The sequence below is a fragment of the Triturus cristatus genome, chromosome 7 (assembly GCF_964204655.1).
Source record: "Triturus cristatus chromosome 7, aTriCri1.1, whole genome shotgun sequence".
NCBI classification, from domain to species: domain Eukaryota; kingdom Metazoa; phylum Chordata; class Amphibia; order Caudata; family Salamandridae; genus Triturus; species Triturus cristatus.
Window position 1 is genome coordinate 1384715560 of NC_140590.1, and position 15650 is coordinate 1384731209.

The 15650-nt window shown below is 41.7% G+C and overlaps 1 protein-coding gene across 4 annotated transcripts in view; it reads right to left on the bottom strand.

The window, feature by feature from the left end:
- The window catches only part of PLCG1 (phospholipase C gamma 1), a 398460-nt gene that overhangs the window by 181377 nt on the left and 201433 nt on the right, over positions 1-15650 (bottom strand). For all 4 annotated transcript variants that reach the window (XM_085619110.1, XM_085619111.1, XM_085619109.1 and 1 more), the window contains exons 3-5: positions 12835-12928; positions 7428-7475; positions 2261-2345 (exon numbers count right to left, since the gene is read on the bottom strand). In XM_085619110.1, coding sequence (XP_085475236.1) covers positions 2261-2345; positions 7428-7475; positions 12835-12928 — 227 coding nt within the window. The remainder of the gene's footprint in view (positions 1-2260; positions 2346-7427; positions 7476-12834; positions 12929-15650) is intronic.

Here is a 15650-nt window from a genome sequence, read left to right on the forward strand (position 1 = left end):
AAAATTGTCAAACTATAAATATAAAAATAAACAAGTGGCCCAATCACACCAGACCTGGGACTGGAATGCACTCCTTTTCCAACAGCTGTGCACCTGATCAGAAAAATATTTTCACTCCTGGTACAATACAGCTGACTCACTGCCACTGCACCTTGCTGTATGCTATAGTGGGCAGAACCAGATTGTTAATGACAGTTCAACCGACCAATCCATGAATAGGGATGACAGCAAGCCCCCTGTATTGATGTATTTTTACTATATTTATTTTTTAAACTGAGGCTAGCAAAACAGCTAAAGCGGTCTCTAGTTTAGATCTAAAATGTCTAACTCTGGAATGTTAAACAAGCTCTAACAAAGCCAATGGATCTATTGTTTGCCTGCTATTGCAGACCAATTGGCTTTGCAAATGCTGTGCTCAAAATAGCAAATAAACGGTTCATTTTTTTTTTTTTTTTTTTTGCTGACACTGCATTACGCTGTCATGGCACAGTGTGATGACATATATGAGCACATGCATCACCATACACGTGCGTACATCCAGCATAATCCAGCCACCATTTTTTTTTTAATTTACTGTTCCAAGACAGTGAACATCAATCTTGAAACAGTAAATAAATAAAAACATTAACTATGCACAAAAGAGCATTTTGAAAAAAGGAGTGGTCCAACAGCTAAATGATACTGTCAGGCCTTCAACAAGTTTTTATAATAAGCATTATTTTATAAAGAATATGAAGATATTAAAAGGGGAGTTGAGGAAGGTCTGGGTGTGTGAAAGCCAATGTGTGTGGGGGCGGCAGAGAACAGGGAATAGGAGACAAGGGAGCAAAAGAGGAGCTTTACGCGGGGAGGAAGGATGAAATAAAAATAAGAAAAGAACAAAAAAGTCAAGCAGGTGGGGTGAGGGAAGCAATGATGGAGCTACATAGGTGGCGGGAACAACATGGAGCATACGGGTGGTATTTAACAGGCAAGTACCACACAATGGATAGAGCAAAAAAAATACACGGACTCCAATGGACTGCTGAAAGAAAAAAAAGCTGTTCCCTAATTTCAAACAGTTGGACTAAGTCATCCAATCAGAAGACCATTAAGAGGAAATGTTCCAGAGGTGCACCGAATAGCAAATAAAAAATAGGGAATAAAATCATCAAATATGAAGCAAGGAGATTATTGATCAGAAATCAATAGTAGTGGCAGACCCAAAGCCCACAATATGTATATACTTCAATCTATTAGTGACAAGACTCCAACACACAGCTAAAGTGGTCTGTCTATAAGCGAGACCAAAAAAGGATGGCCAACAAGAAAATTTTAAAACAGGAACAAATTAGCAGGATTGATAAACTGAAAGAGGAATAAATCATCAGAAAGGAAAGAAAAATATTAGATGAAAAATAGGAATAAAGGAACGAAGTAGGAGGCAATGTGGATAAAAACGAAGCTAGAAGAAAAGGAGGGAGTAAACTGAAGACAAAGAAAAGCGGTAGGGACTGACAAGGTGATGAAGGAAGGACAGAGAAGAAGGAAAATATACAAATCTAAAGTGTGATGGTGTAAGGAAGAAGAGTAAAGATGTGATGTAATAAAGTTTAAAATATATCCTTTAAATAACAGCAAAAATAAGATGTATTTTAAAATGTATTTTTGTTAAACAAGAATAGTTCAGCAGTGGAGGTGCAGTGGATTGCCATCCGCAGCAACAGAGAGGACAAATGTGTGGAGTGTATAGGGAAGGTTTTATCAGCGAAACAAAATCATATACAATATGCGAGGACGCGGAGTGAAGGAAATTCGGAGCCAAACAAGGTTTGGCCCTTTTCAACATTTTCAAACGACAGTTACACATAATTCTATTTTTAAAATAGCATTGTTGACTATGCATTGCTTTACCTCGAAATGACATTCTCAGTATTACTGGTAATTTATTTTTAGCCTAAACAATCAGGTTCGTGTTTACATAACCCCAAATAAAATGTGCAAATAAAGAAGCAAATGAAGTTGTGAGCAGACAGATGGTGGGACGAGACCACAGGAAAGATCTGTAGAGAAAAGAAGAGGAGCTAAACATTTGTCGTGCAGCAAGCAAAGCAGTGATCTGAGGTAACGGAAATAAAATCTGAAAATAAATAATAAAAGTGTACGAAAAAATGAAGTATAGATACAGGAGTGCAGAATTCCAAAGAACAAGAGCAGTTGCCTCCAGGCTTGCCCGAAGGCAGAGCATCTGGGCAGGTGGAGGCCCGGGTTGTGGACTTACCGTCAGTTTCTCCCTGAGAAACCTCATATTTGGCACCCTGTAGTTGACCTGGGACAGCATGTTCTTCAGGTCCTTCGCTGAAATCCTAGAAAGGACAAGCAAGAAGGCATTCTTACAAGCGGGTAGGTGACAGGCAGGCAGCAAACAAAACTGGTAACATCACGAAAGCAAAGTCAGGCTTGATCTATGGAAGAATTGTCGCCTGTGGTGGCAACAGAAAGGAAAACCTGAAACCCTGAAGAATCATGTAATTGTTAGGAACACCTGAGGACATCTTGTTGCACGCAGTGAGTTCGCTGGCTGGGCTGGTCCTAGTCAAAGACGAATATTAAAAAAAAAAAAAAAAAATCACAAAAAAACAGTAATGCTACCTTTAGGCTGCTCTAGCTAATCAAATGTGCATTTTCAAGAGACAAGAATTCGCAAGTATATATCAGACAAGGAATAGGCGTGGAACTCAGTTATAATTAGCTCACGTTCACTTTGACGTCAAAACCATCAGCTTTATAAGTCCACAGTGTGCCATTAAGGTGCATTTGCAAGCCGCTTCCTGTGCATTTTTTATAAGTGCTTTACAATCATCTGCTATACATGTCTGCACAAACACAAAAAAACCCACCTCCAACATGTGTCCTTAAACACACCCCCAGGTGCAAGAGGCTCAATCAATACAAATGCTACAAAGCTACAAGGATTAGCAGTCTTGGAGTTTGGGATGTTTTAAGATTTATTTTTGAATGTTTATTTGTAACAAAAAATATTTCTAAGCTCTTTACAACACAAGTTCAAACAAAACAAATAAAATGTCCGTTTTCTCTTTTTAATCTAATAATACATTCATCCCTGGTAAGTGGTAAGATACACATTTTAAGTATGTATAGTTTGAAACACAAGTATCTTGATGGCTCTAGTTCCACTGACAACAAAAGACGTCTCTAGTCCAAAGGAATTTCAGTGAGGACTTCACCACCTATTAAGACATCAAGCACTTCTGCCATTTAACGGGAGGCTCTATTAGGGAGAATGGATTTAGTCAGGAAGCTTTTGCAGAGAATATCAGAGATACCAGGTAAGACATAATCGCAGGTTTTAGTAGCCCTACGATTACAACCTTGGTCTGATCACAGAGTTCATCTTCTATGAACGGATAAATATGCCACAATCATATAAGGGCCCTAGAGACCTGGCCTTTCGAATAAGCTTCTGGGGCCTGCAAGCGCCTGATACCTTATCGGGTGATTAGCCGCGCTTTATAAATCCTAATTGATTGATAAGCTGTCCTGTCACAATCAAAACATTCGTTAAGACTCACGGTGCCAAAATCAAGACAAATGGAAGACTCTATCCGTGGAAATTAACTTCTACAATAAAAATACAAACAAACTCATTGGTATTTTAACGAAAAAGACTCTTAAAACACATAAGTGGTTTCAGATTTGATAGAAGAGCGTGCCAGGATGAAAGAACACGTCAATTTACCCAATGCACAGTGCAACAAGGTAGAAGTACCCTGTGTACAACAGAGAGCACCAAAGGGAGAACAGTTACATGGATTTTGATACAGATCTCCTATCAATGACAGCAATTTGATAGGCCCAGAACAGAAGTAGGATTTTTTGCAGCTTTTGGAATCTGGGCCTCTAAGGTTCTGGGATTCCTTATAACCAGAGTCAAAGAGGCCTTTTGATTTTGTTTTTATTTTTAGCAGCTGTTTTAAGTGTGAGGCGTAATGGATATATGCCACCAATGATAGAGTAGTCTAAACTATTGTTCAGTGATGGAATACATTGGAAAGGGTCGGTGCTACCCTGTGAGGGATGAATAAGGCGCATTATGTGTATGGATGGGAGTGTAACTGGATGTTGCATTTGTTTTGTTTTGCTGGGGTGTATAGTAGACCATTGCTCTGCTTTAGGTGAGTTTGATTAGAGACCTCTTTCCCAATCAATTGGCTTTGATGGCATTTCACGTGTATGCAGATGTGCTATCTGTAGATGTCTTGGAAGCATGTTGTTCTTAAGACAGTCACATGAGTTATGTCTAATGTGCTCTAAAAGAGATTGTGCTTCTTTAGTGTCAGCCATTTAAGGCATATATGAGCTGTTTGGTGCATTTGTTGTGTTCCAAGAGTTAACCTGTAGGCCTGTTGCCATATTGATACAGTTAATCCATGTCCTAGTTCTCTGCCAAGCATGCTACCATGCAGATACAGCGAGCCCAGGCCACCGACAGTGCTGACACTGCTGCAATACTATGTGGGTGACCATTTCTGGTTGCACATCTTAGAACTGCGTTTAAGAGCTCAGACTCACAACGAGGCTACTTTCACCTCTACTCTGGGCAAGGCTGACGGCACCTCTTCATGTAAGGTGGTCAATAGGAGAAGTTGCTTCAACTATCCGTTTGTGAAGGCTCCTCTGATTTGAATGGAGTTAAGGATCTGCTGAAAACCAGGCAGAAGTAAAGATGGTTGGCATGAAGGAAACCAAACCTGCTGAGCCAGCAAATGTGAAATAAGAAGTAAGGAGAGGAGACTCTGGAAATATACGGTCACAGGAAATTAAATGAGCCCTGCCCATCCGAGTTTCATGTTAGCTGACGAGCTGAAGATGAGCGCGCTTCTTTTTTTTTTTACATTTTAGAAGAAAGATTCCGGTTGTTTCAACACTGCAATACTCAAGCTCAAGTTAGGATACTTACTGAGGTCTGGTACAGAGCTTGATTCTGAAACCACTGGGTCAGCATTTCCTCATTGAGAATCTCACAAATATGTTTTCCTAATTTTTATTGGTCTCCAGTTTCCAATCAAAACTTCACCCAGGGTATAATGCTATAATATAATAGTAGTGCCCCCTGGCATTAATGACCGTCAGCTGTTAAGAAATAAAATTGTGTGGAACAATTTAAGAACAAATTGCTAGTTACAGCTAGAGGGGGATTTTGTAGAAGATTGTTAACTGTTACAAGCATCATTCACATATCAACAGAATATATTTGATGCACACAAAAACCCTAGTACAGCAAACCAGATCAGTAAAAATATATGTAACCACCAGAGGTCAAAATGTGAGCCAGCCTGTATGAAACCAGTGAACAGGGCAACAAATACTTAATGAGACAAGCCAGAACCCTTACATGGACAAATGTACACTATAAAAGGCATAACTAATAGAGATACAAGAGAGGTCAGCAAAGTCCACAAGGAGAAGACATGTTGCTCCATAACTGAGGTACATATTTACTTAAGTCACAAAACGTATTAAAAGGCTGAGCTACATTTGGGGACTTTAATGTCTGAGTGCATTAAATACACTACATAGCTTCCTTTAGTCAGGGTAGCCACCTCGTCCCATGCCGCCATAACAATAAGCTGTTTTTTTACTTTTGTGGGCGGCTGCTGGAAATGGTGCAATAGCTGGAAAAAAGGAGAGGCAACTGCTGGCGAGGGTGATGGAGCAGCTAGCCCACCATTCAATAAATCAGAAATGGTGGGTAAATTGCCACAACATGAAGCGACAGGTACTGGTTGGATTGCAGTAAGAGCCGCTGAAATAACCCAGAACCAGATTCATTTTTGTACTGTGAACTGCTGCTACAAGTTTTAAGAGACCCGATCCATGACAGTTTCTCCATTCGGCAAAATTACACTTAATGGTCAAAGTAGTTCACTAACCGACCAGGACACCATGCCGGAGAACTCTCCAATTTGTGCGTCTTAAAACGTGTTATATGGAAATCATTACGGGTGTAGCGTATACGTAATTGACTCGAGGGAATAGATTGCCTTGCCAATTTAAATATCATCAGATTCAACTCATGCTATAATCTAGGGTCTTCATTTCACAACATGAACATCTGGTCATGAAGATGGTCTAAGAGATAAGAACAAATAGACCGAAACGTCGAACAGCTCACCTATTTCCGCAAATAAATAAAGCGGTAAAAAAAAGGTTCATGGTTTCTTCAAAAATGTCTTCCATGCATTTAAAGAACTTGAATGTAAATTTATATTTTTCTAAAAAAGTATACACCATCTTGTTTTCTTTGAAGATTCATTCACATTGAAAAAATAGGTTTAATTCTAAAGATTTGTTGTTTGAAGTCACTATTTAGGACTTTGCGGATATATAAAAAGATTATGAAGATTTAGAGAAAAATAAATTCCCTTGTAGGCATATTTACCTATTATTGCTACAAGTTTCGAGGCAGGTTTGGTAAGTTTCCTCATGTTTGTTTATTGTAGTTCTCGATAAAGCATATTAAGGTCCTGAGCATAAGGTAGCAAAGCGCTTTATAAAACAATACAGAAATTCAAGTACAGGTGGAAATATGGCACATTAAGTCAACAGACGGAATAAGACATAACATTTTTGCCTGGAATTGCAATATTGTTATACATCAGGGAGACATTCAGAAAGTAAATTTGGAAAGTCCGGTTCAGACAATGGAATGTAACCTTTAAAAGGCATTTCAGAAAGTGCGGTTTGAGATCTTCCTTGAAGGCAGAGATAGGTGGGGCATATCTCGTGTACCAACAGAGCCGTCAGATATTTGGTGTGTTTATGCTTAACATCTGTGATTTTTGCTCCCCAAGCCCTACCCTTTTGCTAAGAACTGACGACAAATGAGAAGCCTCAGCTGTTAACTTCAGCCCTCTACACCCTTTCTGAATATTTCCAAAGAGAGGCACAGCTCTATCCACACTGGCAAAATAGAGGACAACATGGTGCTATACAAAGGAACTCCGAGGCCCATGTGCAAGAAACAACACACTATGCTGCAAAAAGCTGCATGTAGTTGTGAGGTTCCTTCTGTGCTTTACTAGTTTCTGCTGTCATTATAATTTTATGAACCAAAACTGACAGGCCCTAAAATGGATGCACACTAAAAAACAAATGCATACTTACTGATCAAACACAACATAAAGTGAATTGAATTGGTTCACCAATGAAAATCTTCCACGCCTGTGTTAAACCCTTAAGTGCTATCCACCAACTACCAATTCATTGTTTAATCTCACTGGATCACATTACCTACAAGTCAAACTCTGCAGTGGAATTTGCCAAATAATTTCAGCAGAACTCCTAAACTTACAGTGCAGGGGCAATAGTCTTTTCAAGATAATGTAAGGAATGGGAAAATAGAGAACACATAGGATTCGACTTACTTGTCTTCTCGGTTACGATCCAGCGAGTAGAACTGCTTCCGCAACCACCTAGAGAAAAGGCAACATTTAGTCTACCGCTACAAAGTTCCTCAACTACCCATCTCGCCACATTCTCACCAGAGTATCTCATCTACCTCAACAGTACACACACCCCATCCCCGCCATTTTCACATTGAGAGCTTGAAAGTGAGCATTTTGTGATCAAAACATCCATCGTGAGGAATTTAGATGACAAGGGGTCCATCTCTTGCAGGGGCTAATAAGATAAAGGAGACGGAACACCTCTCTCAGTAGACTAGAACAATGCCTAGCCCCTAAAATGTAGATGGGTTGTGTCCATCTGAATCTACAATAGAAATATCATTAGACCGTCATGAATGTCCCATTGTTTTACTACTTTTTCAGTTTATTGGTTGTCCCATTACTAATCAGGCATTTTATTTCCGTCACCGCAGCTGGACCAAAACACCCATCATACATCAATAGATTTATGTTCAATCCTGCCCACCCTCACTGACACTGTGGTCTCCTCGATCACATGAGTGGTCTAGAATCAATTATGTCTCTCCTCCACTTTATAAAAACAATCTGATAACCTATGTATGTGCGTCTACTGTATTGACCCTGTGTACTGAGAGGAAAGAGGACACTAAAGATCCGCAAAAGCTGAGAAGCAGCAGCTGACCTGGTACCAACCCTGACGGCCTGTCTGCATCCATCTTCGAAAATGGCACCAAAGTCGACTCGTCCTACAGCTGTGACTCTAGAAACTTGGAAGGACTGCCTGCCCTCAAAAAACACGTCTCAAGACCTCCCGTGAACAGCGGACCTGTTCTACAGAATCTCCAAAAGAGAAGACTCTGAGGCTTCGGGAACTGACAAAACCAAACACCCAAAGTCACCACTGCACGCGTCGCTTCTTGCCCGAGTTGAAGTGGGCCTACGGTGCCAACAAGGTTCCCCAGCCCTCCAGAGCATCGTGGTTTCACACCTCCTGGACTCCCAAACGTTGCCTGCAGCCTCTTCATGCAGGCGCTCTAACAGAGACTGCTCCAGTAAGGAAAAATCCGACGGCTAAGGACACTCCTGCACTAGTCGTCCCTGGGCCTTGAAGAAGAGGACCAAAGGTGTTCCCTTGTCCCGGAGCATCACAAGGGCTGAGTTCACATGCTGGTTCAGCCTGACTAGCTTCCTAGCCAGAGCCTGCAGCCTCTTTTTACAGTGATCGATCCACACTGAAACGAATTGGGCTCCCGATGTTGATTTGCACCCTGCAACCGGCCGCCCTTGTGCCGCTTGTGGTTTACTGTTGGTGCTGCCTTGGACCTTCCCCACCACTCACCTTAACTCGTGGAGATAGGTCAAGTCGATGAACGGTACCTGTTTGCAGAACTTGTACTTCCTTTCATAGGATAACATTGCAGAAGTCAGAAATTGCACTATGCCCACTTTTTAAAGTGAAAATAATTTATATTTAAAAACGTACTTAACTGAACGATTTTTCTCTTATGCCAAATCATATATAAAGGTCCTTGGTATTTGCATTCATTGGTGTGGATCTTAATTTATTAATCACTGTGTATATTTTGCAACGGTCTTGCACTCCTCTCTGTTAAGCCGAAGGCTGCTCGGCCACACTACCACACAGAGCACTTTGGGATTGTATAGCAAGCCCCTGCCCATTCATAAGCTAACCCATGGACTCTTTACACAGTATATTAACTTTTGATAGATCACATAAAAAAACAGCTTCCTACAGTTAATCAATATATTCTGGTGTAATCTGAAAACGACTCCAATTGAGCAAAATGTTTTCTTTATATAAAGGGTCTCAAATCTGTTGCACTGAGTTGTGTGGTCAAAGTCCTCCTACTGGCACTGTATTGTAGGCTTGCACGCTGGAACAGGAATCCTTCAATCAGTGCACATCTGTTTCTAAGGTCTACAGTTGAGTCCATTCAATCTCATCATTAAGGCCTTCTTTATGGTTACAGAGTCTAGATCTACAGCACTGTTCAGAGTTATAAAGTGTGTCTTTGACAGATTTGGCAAACTTTATAAATTATTCTCCTCTAGATATCATTTTGTGTGTGGTCACTCTGTTTGAAATGGGACAATGCTGAAATGTTCAATGATCAATGTTTTGACTTTCTGTCATCCCTATGTACCATAAATTGCAAGGGGCATGTAAACATATATACGGTTTACACAGGGTTTCTGTTTTCATGGGTATAGAACACCCAGGTTCTGTTCAGTGCTGAGTGTTGTGTATTTACACATATACGACAGCTGCCGCATGGATGGGGTCTGAACCATTGTGGAAGTGCCCATAATATGCATTAATGTGTGAATACTTTTTAGTATTTTGCCTGACCTGAACAGACATCTCAAAATAGGACTTTAGGGATTACGTAGAGAACTATGGTCAATATCGACGTTTGTAATAATTGATCTAGACTGAATTAACTACTCTTCATACAGATCAAATATGTCTTCGAGTAAACAGTTAATTTGAACGTGTGTATCTGAAACCCTTTCTCCTTACACTCTTCCTTGTGTGTTTAGACCACCTGAATGGCCAGGGCTGTCCATCAGTGGCTAATAAGTATTGGCTTACTCGCCTGAAACTTGTTGTAGCCTTCCTCAACAAAGTAAAATCACAAATGTCATAGCCACCACTGTAGCTCTGGGTAGCATTTCCTCCATTGTTTTTTGTTCCCAGTGCCATTATGGAGAGGGTCGTCCAGCCACATGCAAACCAGTCTAGGTATCAGAGAAAGTCCAGTCTGAACCATCAGGCCAGATCCTGTTAGAATTGGAACATAAGCAGCAACCTTAGACTACTTTCTACTTCACTGGGTCTCTTCAGTGAAGGACAGTATAAATGTTGTCCGTGTTCCTACATTACAGCGAGCTACGGTATACATGTCTAGTCATCCCCATTTCTCCTATAGCAGTGTGATGGGTGGAATGCTTGTATTAATGACAAGCAATGGTACTGCTCTGGGTGTCATGCACACCATTGCTTATTTTTTGCTGTCTTCATCATCGCCAAGCAGCCCCAGTCATATGTAAATCAGACTAGACCCTTCCCTAAACAGGGTACAAACAGCCAAGCTGCAACTTCTCAGAGGAAGAACACAAGCAACCACAGTCGGATTTCGCCCTCGCTGTGCCTCAGTGAGGTGCAGAGTACCTATGGCACAATAAGCTAAAAGCCTCAAACTGAGTTTGCCCTGTCTCCTGGAGTGGCTTCTAAAAGTCTTCTGCCACTGCAAGATAGTTTGGTAAGCCAAGCAAGGATAGCAGTGACAGGTGAAAGCAGAATCCCCAGGACAGTATTACAGGGTAAACATTACTGAATCTCAATGTAGTCTTAAACTCAAAATGTTTCTGAGTTTTCTGAACCACTCCCTATCTTCAACCTTTCACCAAATGATGTTGAGTGGGCTGCCCCATTTCTGACCCTTGGGAATGCAATTTCTAGGTAAGAGTGTGAGGCCAAAAGATTTGCATCTCTCGTGACTACCCATTCCCTCCAACGTTTTCAATGTTAGAAATATGCTTTCTCTAAAGGTTGCAAAGCAGTTTCTAACAACTAACTAAAAGAATCCAATCAGTGGATCTCAAACCTTACTTTTTCCAAAGCACACTTAATTCTTTGTTTTCAAGTTCTGCTACGCAGAAGCGTCAACATTGTGGGCAAAATCAAGAACACTGTCGCTTTGAGAAATCTTTTGTTTAGTAAGTAAACAGGAGAATCTATGTTTCGTGATAACTATTCAACAAAAGCCAGCCCTAACCAATCTCGTATCTGTTGTTACTGAATGCGGTCTAGCTGTCTGCTGTCTCCTGGAGGGATGTAAAGTGTTAAATTCTCAAACAAGTAGGTTCAAATGATTGCAGCTTCTAATACTTAGTTAAATCTCGTGTTGTAGTCTTGGAATAGCAGCATGCTATTATATGAGCCTGAACACTTGGAGGATCGCCATGGTGCTGTTTTTCTCTTCTTCCACCTACTATTTACTTATTTAGCTTACACATAAGATCACATGCCTCTTCCAACTGAGCCAAAATGTATGTATTCATGTCCAGGGCATGCTTCGTATAGAACCTCAACATGTATGAATTTAAAAGTAAGACACTGAAACCTGCACCTCTGGACTGCCTCTGAAACTGAGGAAAGCTCCTCGGCTTTCAACTTCGGCGAGCAAAGCCACATCAGGCTAATTTGTGACGCAGGAGGGCTATCTCACGCGCTGCCAGAGACCACCGTCACAGCAGATGCTCAAAAGAAAACACATTATCCTTTCTTTTTTTTAAACGTTGGCTACCCTGTCCACTAATAGGCTTCCACCCTGGGGACAGTTAGTTTGTTACTATGGGTGATACTTTGGCCCTCTGGTCCTGTTCAATTTGACAAGGGGAGATGAAGTCAGTAAACATGTTGACCAGATGTAGCTCACAGGTCCTATAACATGTAATGACGTGTTTTAATCACGCGCCTAGGTTATATATATATATATATATATATATATATATATATATATATATATATATATATATATATATATATATTTATTTATTTAAAGTGTGGACGGGACCCGAGACACATTTTAAAATTATTATTAGACTATTGAACTGTAGGATGTTTCGCTGAACAGAGAACCAAAATAAATACAATACTAAGCAGGGATGTGACATAGCAAAGGACGCAGTAGAAACTGAGCTATTACGTTGGCTGACACAAGTTTTGACGGGCAGCCCTCCATCCCTGCACAATAGGAGTACACCGATGAGGAGAAGCCCCTGTCTCTGTAATAAAAATCCAGTGTCAATGTCTCAGTTGCTGATGTGAGGTATCTCTTATTTTAACAGCAATCACGGCTGTTTTAGTTCCACAGTTATTAGCCTCCGCAACGAATGAGATGAAGGGTGGTCAAAATATTCTTGCTGCATAAATGACGGACAAAGGGTTACAAATATAGTGCTATACATCGGATGCTGGATCAGGGATTGTGTGATGGTAACCAATCGGAGAAAGTAAGGGTAGATGGAGGTGGTCGGGATGTCCCACAAAGATCAGAAGAAAAAAAAAAACTGTAAAATAGAAACATGTAGAACATACATTTGCTAAAACATACATTTGCTGAAACATACATATGCTCATCACATTCATCAGATAACCTTCCATCTATAAGCTTTTTACAATGACGTACGCGTTTACAATTAAAAAAAAAAAAAAAAAAAGGACTGGTGTGCCGAAGATTGAAAAGCTTCTGAAAATATGTAGGATTCCCTCTATTCAATGGGGAAGGGATCTCTGAAAATATGTAGGATTCCCTCTATTCAATGGGGAAGGGATCACTGCAGTGCTGCAACGAGAGAATCACATGTTGTGGGTTACCTTTCAATCTGCAGTGGAGTGGTTGCCTTCAAGGTATCCGCCACCAACCAGTTCAGTCCTTTGATCCACATACTGACTTCATCCTCGGACATGGCTGCCAGAACAAAAAAGCAAGAGAAGATGGCATAAATGTTAAGGTCAAGAGTACTTCTCTCTATTGCCTCAGTGCATCTTCTGGCATTTCAAGCCTACAGATTATCTTCAGCCTTGTCCCTTTCCAAATGGTGCTCTGACCAATAGGGAAGCAGTAAGCCTTTTCAATATAGCCATCAACACATGAGAGCAACATGGCTCCCTTTTGCTAAATCCTGCATAGCAAGGAGAGAGCACAGAAAATATAGGGGAATATGTGCTAATGGGACAAGGGCACACTGGAATATTCAGAAAGTGACTGGAGATGGTGGTCTGACAGTCCTGAAAGCCACAGAAACAAGCATTGGCATAGCCAATAGGTCTCGCTTTTGGGACCTTATAAGTGTTTAGCCATGCAACAGTTGCATAACTAAATACTTATAAGGTCCCAAAAGCGAGACCTATTGGCTATGCAAAGTGGCCGTGCGGCCGCGAAAGTGAAAGTAATCGCGGTAAAGCGCGGCGCGCGCGCCCACGCACATGCACTGTAGCTCTAGGCTGGCCTGGTAGCACTTTTTGGAGCACTCTCAATAAGTCTCGCCAGACCAGCGCATGCGCTGGGTCAGGAGAGACCTAAAAAAGCACAGTCAGGCAGAAGGGATGGAAAATGGCAAGTAGGAAATTGAGGGAAAAAGTAAAGCTGCACAACCCCAAATAGCAACGATAGCTTATGTCGAGGGACAATAAACAGTGATAAATAAACAGCAACTGGCACGCTCCTTTGCAGAGAAATCTATTGGCAATTGAAAACAGCAACATTTCTCAGCAGTACTGGTTCACTTATAATGAGTCCTCTCACTTCTCAACAAAACTACAACACTCAATTGAAAAGTTCGCAATGTAATATTTCCAGCTGTTTCGGAGTATGCAGAGATTTAATCTATATGCTATAAACATATGATCCACATTAAATTAGGAGGTAACCTCTGACGGCGATTTTGGGATCTAGAAAATAGATTTCATTCTATTTTCTGTTTTTTAGATATACATTTTTGCAAGTATGCTTGCTAAATTTTCACATATTAAGGCACAGGGTGCTTTATCCCTTTTTTCATATTATAGTATAATGTGGACTACGTTAACTTTATCTTACTTTTTTGGTCTCTCCTACTAGACAGCACAATCTGTCAGCAGGCAAATGGCTTACCATGAACTGTTTGTTTGCAAAGGCTTGCCAAGAACATACAGTGGGCTTTCAGTCCACTCACTGTCTATTGTTGGTTCATTTTACTGTCACACTTTTTTGCTTGCTTCTTATTCACAGCTTTCCTTGCCCATTCAGTGTTTGTTCCTCCCCCGGAGCATAGCCTCTTTACCACCACCCTTTTGTTTGGATGACTTTTAACCTTCCACTGCTCACTTTTAGGGAACTCCTTTTTAGGTCTCGCCTGACCCAGCGCATGCGCTGGTCTGGCGAGACTTATTGAGAGGGCTCCAAAAAGTGCTACCAGGCCAGCCTAGAGCTACACTGCACGTGCGCGGGCGCGCGGCGCTTTCTTTCACTTTTGCGGCCGCACAGCCGCTTTGATATTTGATCGTGATCGGGATCACTTTCGTGGCCGCTTAGCATAGCCAATAGGTCTCGCTTTTGGGACCTTATAAGTATTTAGTCATGCAACTGTTGCATGGCTAAACACTTATAAGGTCCCAAAGGCGAGACCTATTGGCTATGCCAATGCTTGTTCCTTTTTAGGTCGAGCCTAGCGCAACGCGCATATCCTGCTCTAGGAAAACGACCTACTGGAATCGCTCTGGACTTCCGGCCTATGGCTTGCGGTTACGAGCAGCGGCTCGCGAGCGCGCTCACGGGACGCTGCAGCTGCGGCCGCGCTCGTTTCTAATTAGCTTTCACTGTCGTGCTTTTTGAAACAGCGGTGCGCACAGGGGCCTCTGTTTTTTTCTCAGTGGTAAAGGGGAGTGCAGTAGCTCTGCTCCATTTTGTCAAGCCAGAACAAGCAGGTAGAAGGGTTAAGGATGAATTTTAATGACTGCTCATGTCTGGGGGGACACGCAGGTCTCAAACAAGCGCAGAACGATACTTTGAAGCCCCTGAGTTTTCACCCTGAACATCGGAATGTGGTAAAGACGTGTATCGATTTATGATCGACTATTACGTGAGAGCATTTCATGCATGTTTTTGGGACCGTGATGCACATCGTTTGAAAGGGCTCGTAAAGCGTCTGCACGTACCCAGATCTTAATTCATACATAAGCAGAAGCTTCCAGGCGACCTGTTAACTCGAAGGTGTGAGAAGAATGCCAGGGTTGCATGCTTTCAGATGCCTAACCATCTCCCAAGTCAACAACTCCCTTGCACTCTGCGAACAGGTAGCAAGTATTTACTGTGGCCATTCTGTGTATGTTTACTCTCCCGTTGTTGCAAGACACTAGCCTGGCCAAAGAACAAGGAGACAGGTGAAGAGGTTGGACCCGGCGCGGCAGGCGAGGCAGTCTGTTTTCATTAGGAAACGTGCACGATGCAGTCTTTTACAACCTATAGAGAGGCGTGTTCCTGGGGTTCATTAGCTCCCTTTGACTCCTGGCTACGCACCCTGTAAGATTACAGCGTCCTCTGGGCTTAGCCAATCTTTAACAGTGGAAAATGCTCCACTCTTTGCATTCTCACATGCCGCACTTTGCAGTAGTTGCTTTTGTCAGCTGAAAGCCAACTCGCCCAAGCACGT